Source organism: Nelumbo lutea, chromosome 5, assembly GCF_056320005.1.
Source record: "Nelumbo lutea isolate HS-2025 chromosome 5, American lotus-T2T, whole genome shotgun sequence".
NCBI lineage: Eukaryota > Viridiplantae > Streptophyta > Magnoliopsida > Proteales > Nelumbonaceae > Nelumbo > Nelumbo lutea.
In genome coordinates this window covers 7765134-7780047 of record NC_142688.1, presented here as the reverse complement: position 1 = coordinate 7780047, position 14914 = coordinate 7765134, and the positions used below count along the sequence as shown (strand labels likewise).

Genomic DNA, 14914 nt, shown 5'->3' with positions numbered 1-14914 from the left:
ATGGGTGATTGGCCGCCCTACTATGGCGTTGTATGGGGAGGGGGTCACGACCACCAGGAAGTCGTGGTTGAGTCTGACCGCACAGGGCCACGTGCCGACCTCGACGGGTACTATTACTTTCCCAAGGGGCCTGACTTCTTCCCCACTGAAGCCCACCAAAGGAGTGTTCACGGGCTTCAAGTCACTTCCCCGCAGTTGGAGCTGGTTAATCGCCGATTTGAATAGAATGTTTGTCGAGCTGCCTGAGTCAACAAACACGTGCTTGACTTCGAAGTCATTGATCCTCAGCTTTATCACAAGTGCATCGTCGTGAGGGTAGTGGACCCCTCACGCATTGTCTTCTATGAAAAGAATTGGCTCTTCCATCTTCAACCTCTTTGGAGGATTTTGGTCTTCTCGGGCAGCTTCGTGAACTGACGTTTGGGCTGCTGCCGAAGTGCACCCTGCTACAACCGAACCTCCCACTATCACGTGGATGGTCCCCCGAACTGGTCTCTCTTCCGGAGGCTGCTTCTGTGGCTATTCGGCCGGCCTGCTGCTAGATTTAGGAGCATCCTTGCCCCCTCCCTTTGCCGACCTGTCTTACTATTATTATTATTATTGTTACTACTATCCTGTACAAAATTTCTTAAGTACCCGCGGTGGATGAGTTCCTCTATCTCGTCGCGGAGATTATTACAATTTTCGGTACTATGACCGTGATCTCTATGGAAACTGCAGTACATGTTTTTGTTCCTCTCGTTTGGGTTCCCTTTTAGGCGAGGTGGCCACTTTACGTACGGGGCGTCCTTGATCGTCATTAAGATCTCACATCATTAAGATCGTCATTAAGATCTTAGTCATTAAGATCTCTTCTAACTGTCTCCTTGGCTAGGGAGTTCTTCTGTCTTTCTTTTTTCAAACCCGCCCCCAGTCCTTTGATGGATCTCCTCCTCCGTTCGCATGAATTTGTCCACGAGATCAATGAATTTGACGATGGTCGTGGGCTTGTTGGCCACTATGTGCCATTTGAACTCCTTGTGCATCACTCCCATCTTGGCCGTCGTGAGCTGAACTGCGGGGTCCAGGCGTGGGACTGTAGGCATGCGTCGTTAAACCCCTTGATGTAGTTGCGGATGGGCTCCCCTTCCTTCTGGACCACGCCGAGGAGGCTCTCCTCGGTTCGGGGGCATTGCTTGTTGGTTACGAAGTGCGCGGTGAAGACTTGTACGAACTGGGCCCAGCTCCTTATTGACCCGGGGGCCAGGTTCCTATACCAGGTGCGAGCCACTCCTTTGAAGGTGATGGTGAAGGCTACGCACATACAGGACTCGCTGGCTCTCGCCAGGTGCATCTGACTGGAAGGCATTGACATGCTGGGCATGGGGATTGCAAGGAGTCCTGATGACAGGAGGGAAGGGACTGAGAGGACAGGGGTAGCTTTTACCTCATTCGAGCTCGCTTCTTCTTTGCCTCGGAGCCTGGGTAGGACGCGGGCTGTAGTTCGGCAGCTTCACCAACGGTGCCTCTGTTGCTTGGAAGGCCCGGCGCTAGCACTGCTTGCCTCGGTGTTCCTGAGCTTGATGGGCCTGGACTGTTGGGGGTAGTCCGCGGCTAAGGCGCTGAACTGGTTCTCGGTGTGAAGGAGCCTGTTCTGAGGGTGCCAAGGTGATGCTGTTTTGACAGATCGGGTTCTTGACCTGTCGGCGCGTGGCGAGGTGGGGGCCGCAACTCGCTCTCTCCTGCCAGGGGATGAGGCCTGGCTCTTGGAGGATCTCCGAGGCTGGGAGGCCCAAGCTTGGGAAGCCTCCAGGTGGGGGCGCCTGCCTTGAGGGGAGGGCTTGGCTCGCCTAATGATGGGGTGGCGAGGTGGGAGCTGCGGCTGACTTTGAAGTAGTTGGGGGTACTACTGCTGGTAGTGGTATTGGGAGACATGGTGCAACATCTGCTGCTGGTGGATTTGTTGTTGTTGAAGCTGTTGCACCTGGGCTTGGATGGCCCGCATGCCATGCATCAGGTCATCGAATTGGTTCTGGCTAGTTGTCGGGGAAACAATGGTAGGTTCAATAGAGGTGGTTCCAATAGGAGGAGGGGGGACACACGGAGGGAAGATTCATAGGCGCCACTGTTCGCGGCATACTCAGGCTGGGGGTCCCATCCACCGAAAGGGGGATGGTGAACTGTCTGATACATACCACGAGGACTTGAAGTTGTTCTCCGGTGGCGTTCATCTCTGTGCTACATTTGGCATTGCTGGAAGAAGCCATAGGTGTTGGGGTTTCTTGGTCAGAAGATGCTACAAAAGTTTTAGAGGGAGGCTTTTAGAAGCGTATTCCCACAGATGGTGCCAAATGATGTAGCACAATCTGGTTGGTCCTAGCTGCCAACGACCTTGCCTTTGATTGGAGCAACATGTTCCTAAAACGGAGAAGAAGGCGAGGAATCTTCGTGGAGGAACCCGGTGAGATTGCTCTGAAGCTCAAGTTAGTATTTTCTCAAAGGCAAGATCAAAACCAGATAGCGCAAAGTTATCACGTACCTCATTCTTGGGGGGAAGATGGCCTTTTATAACCACTTCACGCACTCACTCCCAAGCTCCTGTCAGGTCGGATATCATTACCTCTGTGCTTCTGCCAGTTCGGGTGTCATCACCTTTGCTGGGGCAGGCAACCGCCACTGCTCTCTTTGTCGGAGCCGTCTCTGTGACTGGAGGTGGCAGTGGTAGGTGGCCGTTGAAGTGCGACTGTCAAGCGTAAGATCCTAAGTCAGTCAGGTGCGCCGCCTCAGGATACGGACTCCTTTGGTGTCAGGTACGGTCGTTCAGTTCGGTGGCCTGGAGACGAAGTGCTGGAGTGGTGTGCGAGGTGAAGTCTTGAGTTCGGATAGAGGTATGGCCTGAACTGCCCCGGGGTGGGTAAGTTCGGGTTGTTGCCCTTTGCGCTGCTCGTAAGGCTCGGGGTCAAAGGGGGAGTTTGGGCTCCTTTTGGGGAGCTCGGACCGCTGGTTCCTCCTCTTGGATCTCACACCTTGAGCGTACTGCCATGCCAAGCTGTTACTTCTGCCACGTATTGGGTGGTTAAGAGGTCTGGCCAAATCTTCCTTCATCAGTTTCCAAATGCAGCCTAAGCACATGATTCATGGAATAAATTTTGCTTGTCAAGGGCTGTCGTGGATTGGGACTTAGAAAGAGCTTGCCAATGAATCAAGTGGTGTTTGGTAAGAAACTATGGAGGTTATTTACCAATCCATGGAGTCGGGTTATGAAGCAAAAATAAATTTCAAATAAAAGCCCATTATTTGCAAATAATTTTCATTATGCTGGAATCAAGCTCATAAGTTACTCAAGGATCTGAAATCAAAATTTATGTGACTGATCAAAGATGGCTTTTCCATTTGTGCTCTTCATGATCCTTGGATCCCTACTATGGCAAAGTGGTCTCCTCCAAACAAATCATCCCTTGCCTAACCATGTTCAACAACTCAAAGTTGTAGAACTAGTTAATCCATATGGCACATGGAATGTAGCCAATTTAATTCACTATTTTCAAGCTTCAATAACTCATATTAGAGCTATTAGATCTCACATGGAGCTTAACTTGAATAAATTATTGAGGAATTGTATGTTATAATGTGTGGTTTTGCGAGAGCAATTTGGAGAGAGATGTTCGATTAAATGTTGTTTTTTCTTATAGGTCAATCAAAACCGAACCAATAACTTTGATTTTTGAAACATACCGAATCATTGATTGATCTGGTGAGTGTTTAGAACCAATGCTGTTCTTTTTGAAAAACTATGCTATGTCGACACCATGTTTGAAATATGTTTTTTCACATCACACCTGATGTCTAGTTTAATGTTTGTTAAAAAAAAGTTTTATTTAGACTATACTTTGAAAATTGGGAAAGGTGTGATCAGTCAAAACATTTTTTTGGTGTTTTATTGCCTTTTCTAATATTACTGAAATGGCGTTGAAAAAATGTCTACGTGGCATCAACGGTTAAAACACGTTTTTAATGAAAAAATGCCAATAAACACTGTTTTTTGAGACCAGATCAGCTTTTCTTACATAACGCACCTCACACCGACCTCACTCTCAAATCCATCTTGGGAATGTTTCCCATGAATAATAATTCATAAAAAAGGAAAATATTTCCAATACATGATGGAATGTACATGTGAGATCGGTGTGAGGTGCACTCTGTGAGCAACATATCCCGTCTCCTCCTTTTTTTTTTTATTCAAAAAAACACCTATCCTTAAATGGCGTTGATTCCATACTTTGAGCGCGCCTCACAGTATATCCTGACCGCACATCGGAAACATCTTTCGTATTTGTATTTATCATCGGATGTAACTGTGAGGTGTTTGTGAGGCGCGATTGATTAGGAGCATATCCCAATTCTAAGCTCTTCACTTATTGACTCAAATGGTCAACGGACTCAGCGCCCCACGCATCACCAAAATAAATTAACTGAACACCCCATGAACGGATGAATCCATTGAACTCCACTTTTAAGCTCTTCACAATACCTTGCATTCTTTTCGCTTCTTCAGAGTTTACGGAATCAGAAGATTCTGTGCGAAGAACAGTAAACTTGGGTCTCATATTTGTTTATTTTCGCAAAAGAATTAAATTACCAGTTTCTGATGGCCTTGAGATTAAAAGTTCTATAATTTCGTTCAAAAAATTTCATTGCAATCTCTCGTTGTCAAGTCCTTTATTTTTTCCCTTTCAAAATTTATTTTTCCGAGGAAATTTTAAATGGAGAGGAGGAGATCAGCAGTTGGGTTCTCTCTAGGGTTTTCGGTGTTGTTTTTATTGGTGGGGGTTTCTCTAATATCGCCGGCTAAGGCGAGATTCGTGGTGGAGAAGAACAGTTTAACTGTGACATCTCCTGACAGCATAAAAGGTACACATGACAGTGCCATCGGGAATTTCGGAATCCCTCAGTATGGAGGGAGCATGGCCGGAACGGTTATCTATCCTAAGGAGAACATGAAGGGTTGCAAGGATTTCGACGATTTCGGTATATCGTTCAAGACAAAGAGCGGAGCTCTCCCTACATTTGTTTTGGTCGATCGAGGAGGTATGTGATCCTAATTTGACAGAATTACATTGCTTTTACTCCTCTCAACTTTGAGGTACTACTTCGTTCTATAAGTTTCGGTATCTTGTTGTCATGAGCAGTTCTCTTTCTGTTATGTATTTTATGTTTGATCTTCGAGTATGACTAGCTATGAGGTTTTGAAATTGCACAGTTTATTCTAATTTAGAATTTTTAGATTGTATCCTTCATAATTTGTTTCTGTTGGAGCTGGCTCAAGAGTTTTAACGAGTAAAACTACTTCTGTATTTATGGTGTTTCAGCTTGTTCTACTGCAGTATTGCATTTGTATCGCTATACTTTTGCATTCTGGAGCCTGTTGTTGCTGTGCTTGTATAAACTTCACAAATGGTCTCATGGATGTCTTGCGTGGTTTGCCTATATTAATCAACATATTGAACCATGCCCTCATATTGTCCAACTAAGACATGAACTTACCATTTTACCATTCTGGACAGTTTATAGCCTGTTTTTATAGGGATTGATATTGCTAGCTGAGTTTACTCAAGGGGACTAAGAACTTTGCATGCCTATTGTTGCCGGTCGAAATGGGCTGAGGGCACCGCAGTCAATTCGCTCCCAAGCCAAGGTGCCGGGATGCCGAGGTGCAGTGGAGGAGTCCGAGGCCTGGAGGTGCCGAGGACTATTGGGTCGGTCCTGCACGGAGAGAAAGGAGGAGAACGTCATAGGCCCTGGGTTGGTACCCGAGGCGGAGACTCCGATGGTCAAGTTAGTACAAGGGAGGTGCAAGGTGGACGAGGCCTGAGGTTGAACACTCGGACGAGGCCACAAAGGAGAATAAGAGTTCCCAAATGCTCGTTCTTGAGTCACAGTTCCAATCCCTTACCTTGAGGGCGTTAGCTCCTATTTATACTTGAGGTTGCCTGGAGGTAGGTGAGCTCGGACGGCTCGGATGAAGTTCGTATGTGAGGAGCGCGGTCATCCGAGGTCGCCAGTTGACTCTGCGCTATTGGTTTCGGGGAGGCCACCGAGCTCTGTTCTGTGCGCGCCCTGATTGGGTCCGCTCTGAACGCCGCCGCCGCCTAACACACGTAGGCCCGCTATTGGGCAGGGCCACATGGGCCTACATCACCTATTACCTGCAAACTAACTTCGTCTTCATCTTTGAAATGGTTTTTAAGGTCTAATGCACAAAGTGGAATTTATAGAATCCCTAGATGCTTTCAAACTGTATATACATGTTGCCCTCTTATCACTGAATTTTGGTTTTTAAATTGCATTTTATCACCTAGGAGTAGCTCGAATGGGTAATATGATGAAAGAAGGTAGATTGAGATGGTTTGATGACTTCAATCACGTGCATAGAAGTCCGTCAATGACACCCATAAGAAGAAGTGACTTGTTGCAAGTTGAAGGGGCTAGAAGGGCTAGGTGTAGACCAATTTAAGAGTCAATAAATCAACAATGGGTATGGCATTAAACAGAATGGTATGGAAAACAGGATTCATGTAGCCGACCCCATATAGTTGGGATAAGGCTTGGATGGTGATGATTATGATGAATTGTTCAGATAGTCTGTTACATTGCAGGTGAAAATGGATTTTGTTTTTAGTGGATACAATGGCCCTTCATTGATTGAGATTTCTGAGTCTGATGGAGGAGACTCTGATTTCAGTTTGTTGAAGAGCTGAAGAGGATGATGCTAGAGGGAAGCTGAGTTAACAAATCCTTATCTCATGACTCAATCATATAGAATTGGCTGTAGGAAGTCTGTTTTTCCCTTCCACTTTATCAAAGGTGATGTCCCCTGTTAAATTGCATGGTGCAGATCTTTACAGTCTATCAATTTGCATTACGTTACTCTGTCTTAATGGTGCAGTAGGTGGTCTTCTATTTAAGTAACTAATTGTCTTACTCTGTCTTACTAGGGCATCCATCCACTTGAATATGGGTGTGATGATGTAGAAATACTGCAGACGTTTTGAAGCTGCAGGCTCAATACCCCTTTGATGCGAGGATTTAACTGGAACAAGGTGCAAAAGAGATGCGAGTGGGAGGACTTCCTGGGAGGGTCCACCTAGTGTAGAGAGTGGCCCTTAATAGAAGGAGAAAAAACATTCAAGGAAAATAGTCAAAATTTCAACCTCATACTGAGTTGTGCGGTTACTATTGTATTACACTTTTGGATTATGTGCATCTTAGTCTGTTCTAGTTTCCAATGTCAGTTGGTCTCAAAAACCACCTTTAATCACATAAAGATTTGAAAACAGACCAAGTATTTCCATGATATGTTAATTTTTGTGATTCTCAAGTCAGTATGACAAGATCAGTGCATTATTTCTATCCATACCAACCATCTTGTTAAAGCATTCTTTTGTTACTATTTTCCCTACCAAACCTGGTAGCTTATTCAACAAGCAAGAGGGGAATGATATTATGGAAGATTGTTCATTTTGCTGTGTTGGTCGTTTATGGAAGGAAAGAAACAATAGGTTCTTCAAAGAATCTGCTATGAAGGAGATGCTAATTGGCCATATGGGGAGGAGGCTAGCAATTTTTTGGTCTAAGGCCCATAAAATGCTTCTTCAGATTCTCTCTCTCTCTCTCTCTCTCTCTCTCTCTCTCTTTTGTGTAATCAATGACATCAGATGATAACAGATAATAAGTTTGTAGTTCCGTCCTGCTAGATGTACAGATAATCTATACTCGGGGCTTAGTAATTAGCCTCTATTTTTGTATATGATTTTGGAGGGTTCCTTCCCTCCTTTTACTACAACAATACTTTAACTTTTGAGGAAAAAAAAGAATAGGGATGGCATCCTATTATTAATTGATGTGTTTGCAAATGGGCCATTCCAGGCTGCCTAGAGTAAAATAGTAACTGAGGACTCAATTTCTATAAGATTGATCCAACTTGGTCTGTAAAATCCTTTGTCCCAGGACATGCATGAGGACAAGGATAAACTCCAACTAGTCCCTTTGATACAATTTTGAGTCAGCTTAGGTCCATTAATAGCTAAGCCCAACCATCCCAAATTCATGTCAAGATTTGAATCTTATGCAAATAAGAAAAAAGAAACACATACATTCACCTTAATGGTAGTGCTTCATTGATAATAACTTATGTTAATGAAGTTAAAGCTGAATTTGGCAATATTGATTTTTTTTTTTTAACTTTTCAAAATAAACCATTGAGAAAAATGAAAGAAAAGGGCACAAAATTCAGAAGTCTTAATTTAAAAAGGTCAAAGCAAAATTTATTCCTTTTCAATGAAAATAGAAAAGAGAATAAGAGTAAAAAGATCTGGATAAGATTCAGAAAAATGTTTGAAAAGTGTTGCCTTAAAGAGAAGATGAGAATAATGAAAAGGAACAGTAGTGAATGCAGAAAAAAATGAAATAGAATATAGTCAGGGGAACTGGGGACGGTAAGGTTTATTATCAGAGAGAGAGCTGGGCGATTTGCAGATTTACCGGCCTCTCTCAGACTTTCAGATTTCAACACCATAGGACTAGGGTTTGGTTTGGTCGTTAAGCTTACTTCAGACAGAGCTGGATGATCTGGTAGGAACATATTACCTATGGTTGATTTCATTTGTAAAAAATTTTTACACCTTGTACTTTTGGTCTTTCACTTTGCTAGACTTTAGTAGGTTACAGTTTCAGAATTTTGCTTTGGATTGGGGTGGATCTTCCCTGATCTCTTTTTAGTTTTTCTGAAGCATGTACATCTTTTGTGTTATCTGATCCATGTATCTATTTTGCCATACTTGTACAACTTGTATGGGTTATCAAGGAAAAATGTAAAAAGTTTAGGTTATTGTATTAAAAAAAACTTCCATTTCAAGTCCTTTTATCTTGTTATAAAAAGTGCATAAGTGTTTTCTGAAATATACATTATTACATATATAAATATGTTATATGTGTTGATAACATGCTTGGATAATTCAGGGAGCATCTAAATTTGATCTGATTATAAATGAAGGTTAGTTTTGCTAACAATTTTTAATTCAGTTAGGTTACTTGGGTGTAATTGAACATTTATTTGATCCATTGACAACATCACATGCATAGAAGTATTATTTTGATGCCATAGACTAAAAAGCATGGATAACATCAATTATAAAAAAAAGCATGGATATCATCATCATCACTTGTATCACCATTTTAATTATCAGTCATGGTTGTAATGATTGGAATCCTAATCACTCCCAAAGGTTTATGTCCATATCCAGTCCACCCCGCTCATGACCCAGATAGCTGGGACCAACATTGAGTAAGAACCCCTGAAATGGAAACCTGTAAAGTGGAGGATATGAGTAAATATTAGCATTCTTCTTCAAGTACTAAACTTTATGTTTTGTTTTAATTGAAGACAAGTTTAAGGGATTAATTTACTTTGGATTCCTTTACAGACTGCTTTTTCGCTTTAAAAGTTTGGAATGCTCAGAAGGCTGGGGCTTCTGCGGTGCTTGTTGCAGATGACATTGAGGAACCATTGATAACTATGGATTCACCACAAGAGGATGGTGGATCTGCAAAGTATATTGAGAACATTACAATTCCTTCTGCACTTATTGATAAAAAATTTGGTGACAAATTAAAGAAGGCACTCAGCTCTGGGGATATGGTTAATGTTAATCTTGATTGGAGGGAAGCTGTTCCACACCCAGATGATCGTGTGGAATATGAGCTCTGGACCAATAGTAATGATGAATGTGGAGTCAAGTGTGATATGTTGATGGAATTTGTGAAAAATTTCAAAGGTGCAGCACAAATACTTGAAAAAGGTGGTTATACCCAGTTCAGACCCCATTATATAACTTGGTATTGTCCTCAGGCCTTCACAGTGAGCAAACAGTGCAAGTCCCAATGCATCAATCATGGAAGATATTGTGCACCTGATCCTGAGCAGGATTTCAGCCAAGGTTATGAAGGGAAAGATGTAGTTATTGAAAACTTAAGGCAGTTATGTGTTTTTAGAGTGGCAAACGAATCAAAAAAGCCTTGGGTTTGGTGGGATTATGTAACTGATTTTCAAATAAGATGTCCAATGAAGCAGAAAAAATACAACAAAGAGTGTGCTGATGCTGTTATCCAATCTCTAGGTAAGATTCTTTTTTTTTTCCTGCATTCTTGGATTTTATGTATACATATTGTCATTAACGAAACATGTATAATATATATGTTGCATCTGGGTAGGGATTGATATCAAACAGGTAGAGAAGTGTATGGGAGACCCAAATACTGACTCTGAAAATCCTGTTCTTGAAGAAGAGCAAGATGCTCAAGTAAGCCTCTCTCCTCTGTACATTTTCTTCTACAACTTTTCAAGTGGTTCCATGGCATCTTTTAGTGAATTGGTGTAGCCCATCATATGCAATTCATCAAAATCTGTTAGTCTCATTTTTATATATGAACTGTAAGATGATAGGAAATGTTTCCTGCAGGTTGGAAAAGGATCAAGAGGCGATGTGACAATACTGCCTACCCTTGTTGTTAATAATAGACAATATCGAGGTTGATCTTAGAATCTTGCATTTCTTGGTGCAACAACATCTAGGATGTCTTTGGTTCTAAAATATTTATGTACAGGGAAACTGGATAAAAGTGCTGTTCTTAAGGCCATTTGCTCTGGTTTTGAGGAAACTACTGAGCCAACTGTTTGTTTAAGTGGCGGTGAGCTTTAATTATAACTTTTGAAAATTTTACACCCTTTGATTGATGTGCTTGTTTGGAACATCATTTTTGAGAATTGAGATATAATTTGTTTTATGCAGATATAGAGACAAATGAGTGTTTGGATAATAATGGTGGTTGCTGGCAAGATAAAACAGCTAATATCACTGCTTGCAAGGTAGTAATCAAATAATGTATATAGCTTTACATGTTTCTAATTATTTCTATTACTATAACAGTTGCCTACTTTACTCAGGATACATTCCGTGGAAGAGTATGTGAGTGTCCCATGGTTGATGGTGTGCAGTTTAGAGGAGATGGTTACAGCACCTGTCAAGGTCTCCCTCCCTCCCGCCCTCCCCTCTGCATGCGTGTGAAGAAGTGAATTCATGCTTATCAGAAATATTTCTTTTCTTTCTAATCCAATTATATGCGTATCTTATAGTCACTTGAAGCTCTTTCCCCAGCATCCATCAATTTATGCAATTATTTTCACCTTCTAATTAATTTCTTGCACAATTCTGTGCCTAACCTCTATGTTGGATTCTAAGTAGCCTCTGATCTGTGAAAGGGGAAAAGAATTTCAGATTTTGTTTATTCTCTCTAGAGGAAAAGACTTGGGGTCTCTTTGATAGCACAGCTGAAATGACTGAACTGAATGACTTGGTGCTTTGTCTTTTAGTGAATCCCACCATTATGGGTTTGACCTGAACTCTGTAACAATCTTTAATTCTCAATAAACTAATATGTCATCTTTCAAAAAAAAAGTAGGGTTGATTATCATAATCTTGATATTTTTAATTATCTATTTATTTTATCCATTAGAAGAGATTCAGTTTACCTCTTCAGCTGTTATCAAATGGTCCCTTAGAGAAAAAAATGTACATTTTGAAGAAACTAAAGGTATCTGAGAAGATATAATAAGTCTATCAGGCTTAATGGTGACAATACTATTGAAAATTATGACAATTTAGAAAAGAGTCATCATACTAGTGGAAAATAAGTACTGCTTTCAAAGTTCACTTCTAGAAGAAACTTGTGGAAGGCCTAAAAATCTTATTTCTCTTAGGCACATGCTTTTTTTTTTTGGAAAAAGGACAAATATATATATATATATATATATAGGGTGTCTAAGTAAATATCTTTTGGACATCCTAACGTCCTAAAAGTTGCAAATTCATTTTGACCATTCCGACCCTATGTTGATGATGGCTTTGGAGATTGCAGTCATTATGTGCCATTAAGGGTCATTACTCGGTGCAATAGTAAATGCTTGGGCTGCCAAGCACAGGTAATGGAATTACTCAGTGAAATGGTAAGGTCTTGGGGCTGCAAAGTATGAGAACACAGGTTTAGGTTTGAAAGTGGTCACTTTTTGCAAGAAAAAGCTGGATGATGTACTTTTATATGTAAAATTTTCTATTCGCCTGCCATTTTATACATCAATATATCCTTGCATATGTAGGCTTTTCCTTCTTAAGCATTAATATGGTAAATCAGTTTTTCAATTGATTATATGCACATCAGTTCTAGTAGGTGTCTCGTATTCTTGTTCTTTCATAGCTTGACTACCAACTAAAAATTTCTTGTTCCTTTCCTGGTATCTTATAGCTATGCCTTGATACTATTTTTCACCTTGCAGCAAGTGGACCTGGACGGTGTAAGGTAAATAACGGTGGTTGTTGGCATGAAACTCGGGATGGGAAGACCTTTTCTGCTTGTGTGGTTGGTGATATTTTTTTTTGTTATTTATTCACATAGATTTAGAAATCTATATAGTATATAACTATATACTATATTTTGTCATTGTCAGGATGTTGAAGGCAGTAAGTGCAAGTGTCCTCCAGGATTTAGAGGTGATGGTGTTAAAAGCTGTGAAGGTAAGAGATGCCACCTTATCTGTATCTTCCATTCTATGATTATGGCCCATGGTACAGTGTACACAGTACACGAGCTGCAAGCCTTATATGTGTCTTGGCAAATACGCATGCATGTATAAGTTCATTGATACTGGAGTTCTTTGCTGTTTGTATCATGGTCTATATAGCGATATACTTGCTTTCATATTGATTACAACAAGAAAACATTTGAAGAGGATCCATCATGAAAGTGCAGTGGAATGAGTAACTTTCCAGATTGATAAAACTGTAATTGCTTTAGCATATAACATAAAGGGGCCATCGGCATGCCCGATTTAACAGTTCTGTTTTTTGTGTAACTTGTTCTTGCCACTGATAGATATTGACGAGTGCAAAGAAAAGAAGCGTTGTCAGTGCCCTGAATGCAGCTGCAAGAATACATGGGGTAGCTATGATTGCACTTGCAGTGGAGAGCTCTTGTACATCAGGGACCACGACACTTGCATAAGTGAGTATGTCGACTCTCTCTGTCTCTCTCATGCTTATATGTGTGCAAAGACACAGATCATGAATCCACAACACTTGCACAAGTGAGCTAAGCCCAAGCTTTGCGAGTGAATACATTTGCACATGGGAAGAAACTTGTTACTTCCACTGCTTTATTTGGTTTTTTCTTTGATCTGCAGGTAAGAGGGCTGGTGAAGTAAAAACTGCATGGGCTGCTGTGTGGGTCATTCTAATAGGATTGGCCATTGCTGCTGGTGGAGCATATCTTGTTTACAAATATAGATTAAGAGTAAGTACACTATACTTAAATCCCTTAATATTGGTAAAATTCCTAGTGGGTTATGCTTATGTTTGGATAGGTATTAAGCTTTTGGTTATTTAACTAGAACTTGCTCTTGATAGTTGTCATCTTAAACTGTATGTTATGCATATGGAATTAGTTGAGAATGACCAGATTATTGTATCCCCCCTTCAGTAAGTCTTGTCCTTGATCTGAGATTGTTAACGTTTATTCTAAATTTCTATTTCAGTCATACATGGACTCAGAAATCAGAGCCATTATGGCGCAGTACATGCCACTAGACAGCCAAACAGAGGTCCCAAATCATGTAGGACAGGATCGCACCTAAAGCAAGCTCTGCTGTTCTATTTTTTGACTCCTGGGCTGTGCAGACATATGTTATGCTTCTCTTTATCTGGTGGCAATTGGTTCTGTAAATTACGGTGGTTCAAAAAGGCTGTACAAGAGATTACCCTGAGATTTAAGAGAATGTTTAGATAGGGTTTGGTCATTTGGGGGGAGGGGGAGGGGGAGGCGGGTGGGGTGGGGGATTGATTTTAGTCACTATTCCTATCCTTATTAAATGCTATACTGTGGATGTCCTCTAATTCAAAGAGAAACTGTGTGATTCACGTAGAGCTATGTGTACTAACTGGACCTATTTAATTTTCTTCATATATAGTCATTGCTTTGGACCTCTCATAAAGGTACTGCTTTGCCATCGTTTGTGAGTGCATGGATCAGTTAGGTCCTAACTTTTTATGCTGTGTTTGGTCTGAAAGAAAAGGGAGGGAAAGACCTTGTACAGGTTTCCCTACCTTTTCTTTGAAACCAAACATAGGCATAGCCTTACTGAAGCTGTAAAGGAATCAACTATGGTTGTTTTTGCCTTTTTGGATAAGCTTCAAGACTTTTCTTTTAAAGCTGAAAAGCACAAATCCTCAATTTGATGCGTTGTGCTTTGGGGTTTAGAAGTATTACGTCTTAAGATTATAATGTTCCAAACACTTGAGACGCCTATTGGTTCAGTTTTTTGCCCCACAGCCCAATGCTCAATGGCAAGAGCTTATTCAAACAGGGCCTAAGATGTCCAATTCAAACCTGACGGGTATTTTGATCATGATATATATGCTTTACACTCCAATATCCTGCTCATAAGGGGATAGAGGGTTTCTAATCATTTTTTCCGACTTATGCAGTAAAAATAATGGATCAAGTTAAACACTTCCAGAAACAGCAGCATGACATTTATTATAACAGAAACAACGGTTTGTGACAGCCAATATATCAGTCATCTAACCGTTAAAATCCTGGCAATGTGCCATCTGGTTGGTAAGGTCTCCAGCCCGTTGCAGCGGAGGCTTGGGGGTGGGGGATGAGTGTTGAGGGTTCGGATCTGCTCCTCACAGAATGTGCCTCACAGCATGTTTCAACCGTGCATCATCGGGAATATTTTCTCATGAATTTTTATAATTTCAAAGATGTTTCAGATGCATGGCTTAAACGAGCTGTGAAATCAGTGTGAGCTCGTGTGTTGGGGAGT

At 41.3% G+C, this 14914-nt stretch overlaps 1 protein-coding gene across 1 annotated transcript; it reads left to right on the top strand.

The window, feature by feature from the left end:
- Positions 1-4468: 4468 nt before the first annotated feature.
- LOC148850133 (vacuolar-sorting receptor 3-like) lies at positions 4469-14068 on the top strand. Its single transcript, XM_088946419.1, has 12 exons — positions 4469-5067; positions 9462-10154; positions 10249-10337; positions 10497-10566; positions 10642-10725; positions 10827-10903; positions 10982-11063; positions 12368-12450; positions 12539-12605; positions 12964-13092; positions 13271-13380; positions 13622-14068. The coding sequence occupies exons 1-12, from the start codon at positions 4743-4745 to the stop codon at positions 13718-13720; spliced, it is 1908 nt and encodes a 635-aa protein (XP_088802545.1). The 5' UTR covers positions 4469-4742; the 3' UTR covers positions 13721-14068.
- Positions 14069-14914: the final 846 nt, after the last annotated feature.

Bases quoted from the DNA above. Each gene is read 5' to 3' on its own strand.
- LOC148850133 (XM_088946419.1), top strand. From the start codon at position 4,743: ATGGAGAGGAGGAGATCAGCAGTTGGGTTCTCTCTAGGGTTTTCGGTG. The intron at 13,093-13,270 runs GTGAGTATGTCG...TTTGATCTGCAG, and splicing joins GGACCACGACACTTGCATAA to GTAAGAGGGCTGGTGAAGTA. The intron at 13,381-13,621 runs GTAAGTACACTA...TTTCTATTTCAG, and splicing joins TTTACAAATATAGATTAAGA to TCATACATGGACTCAGAAAT.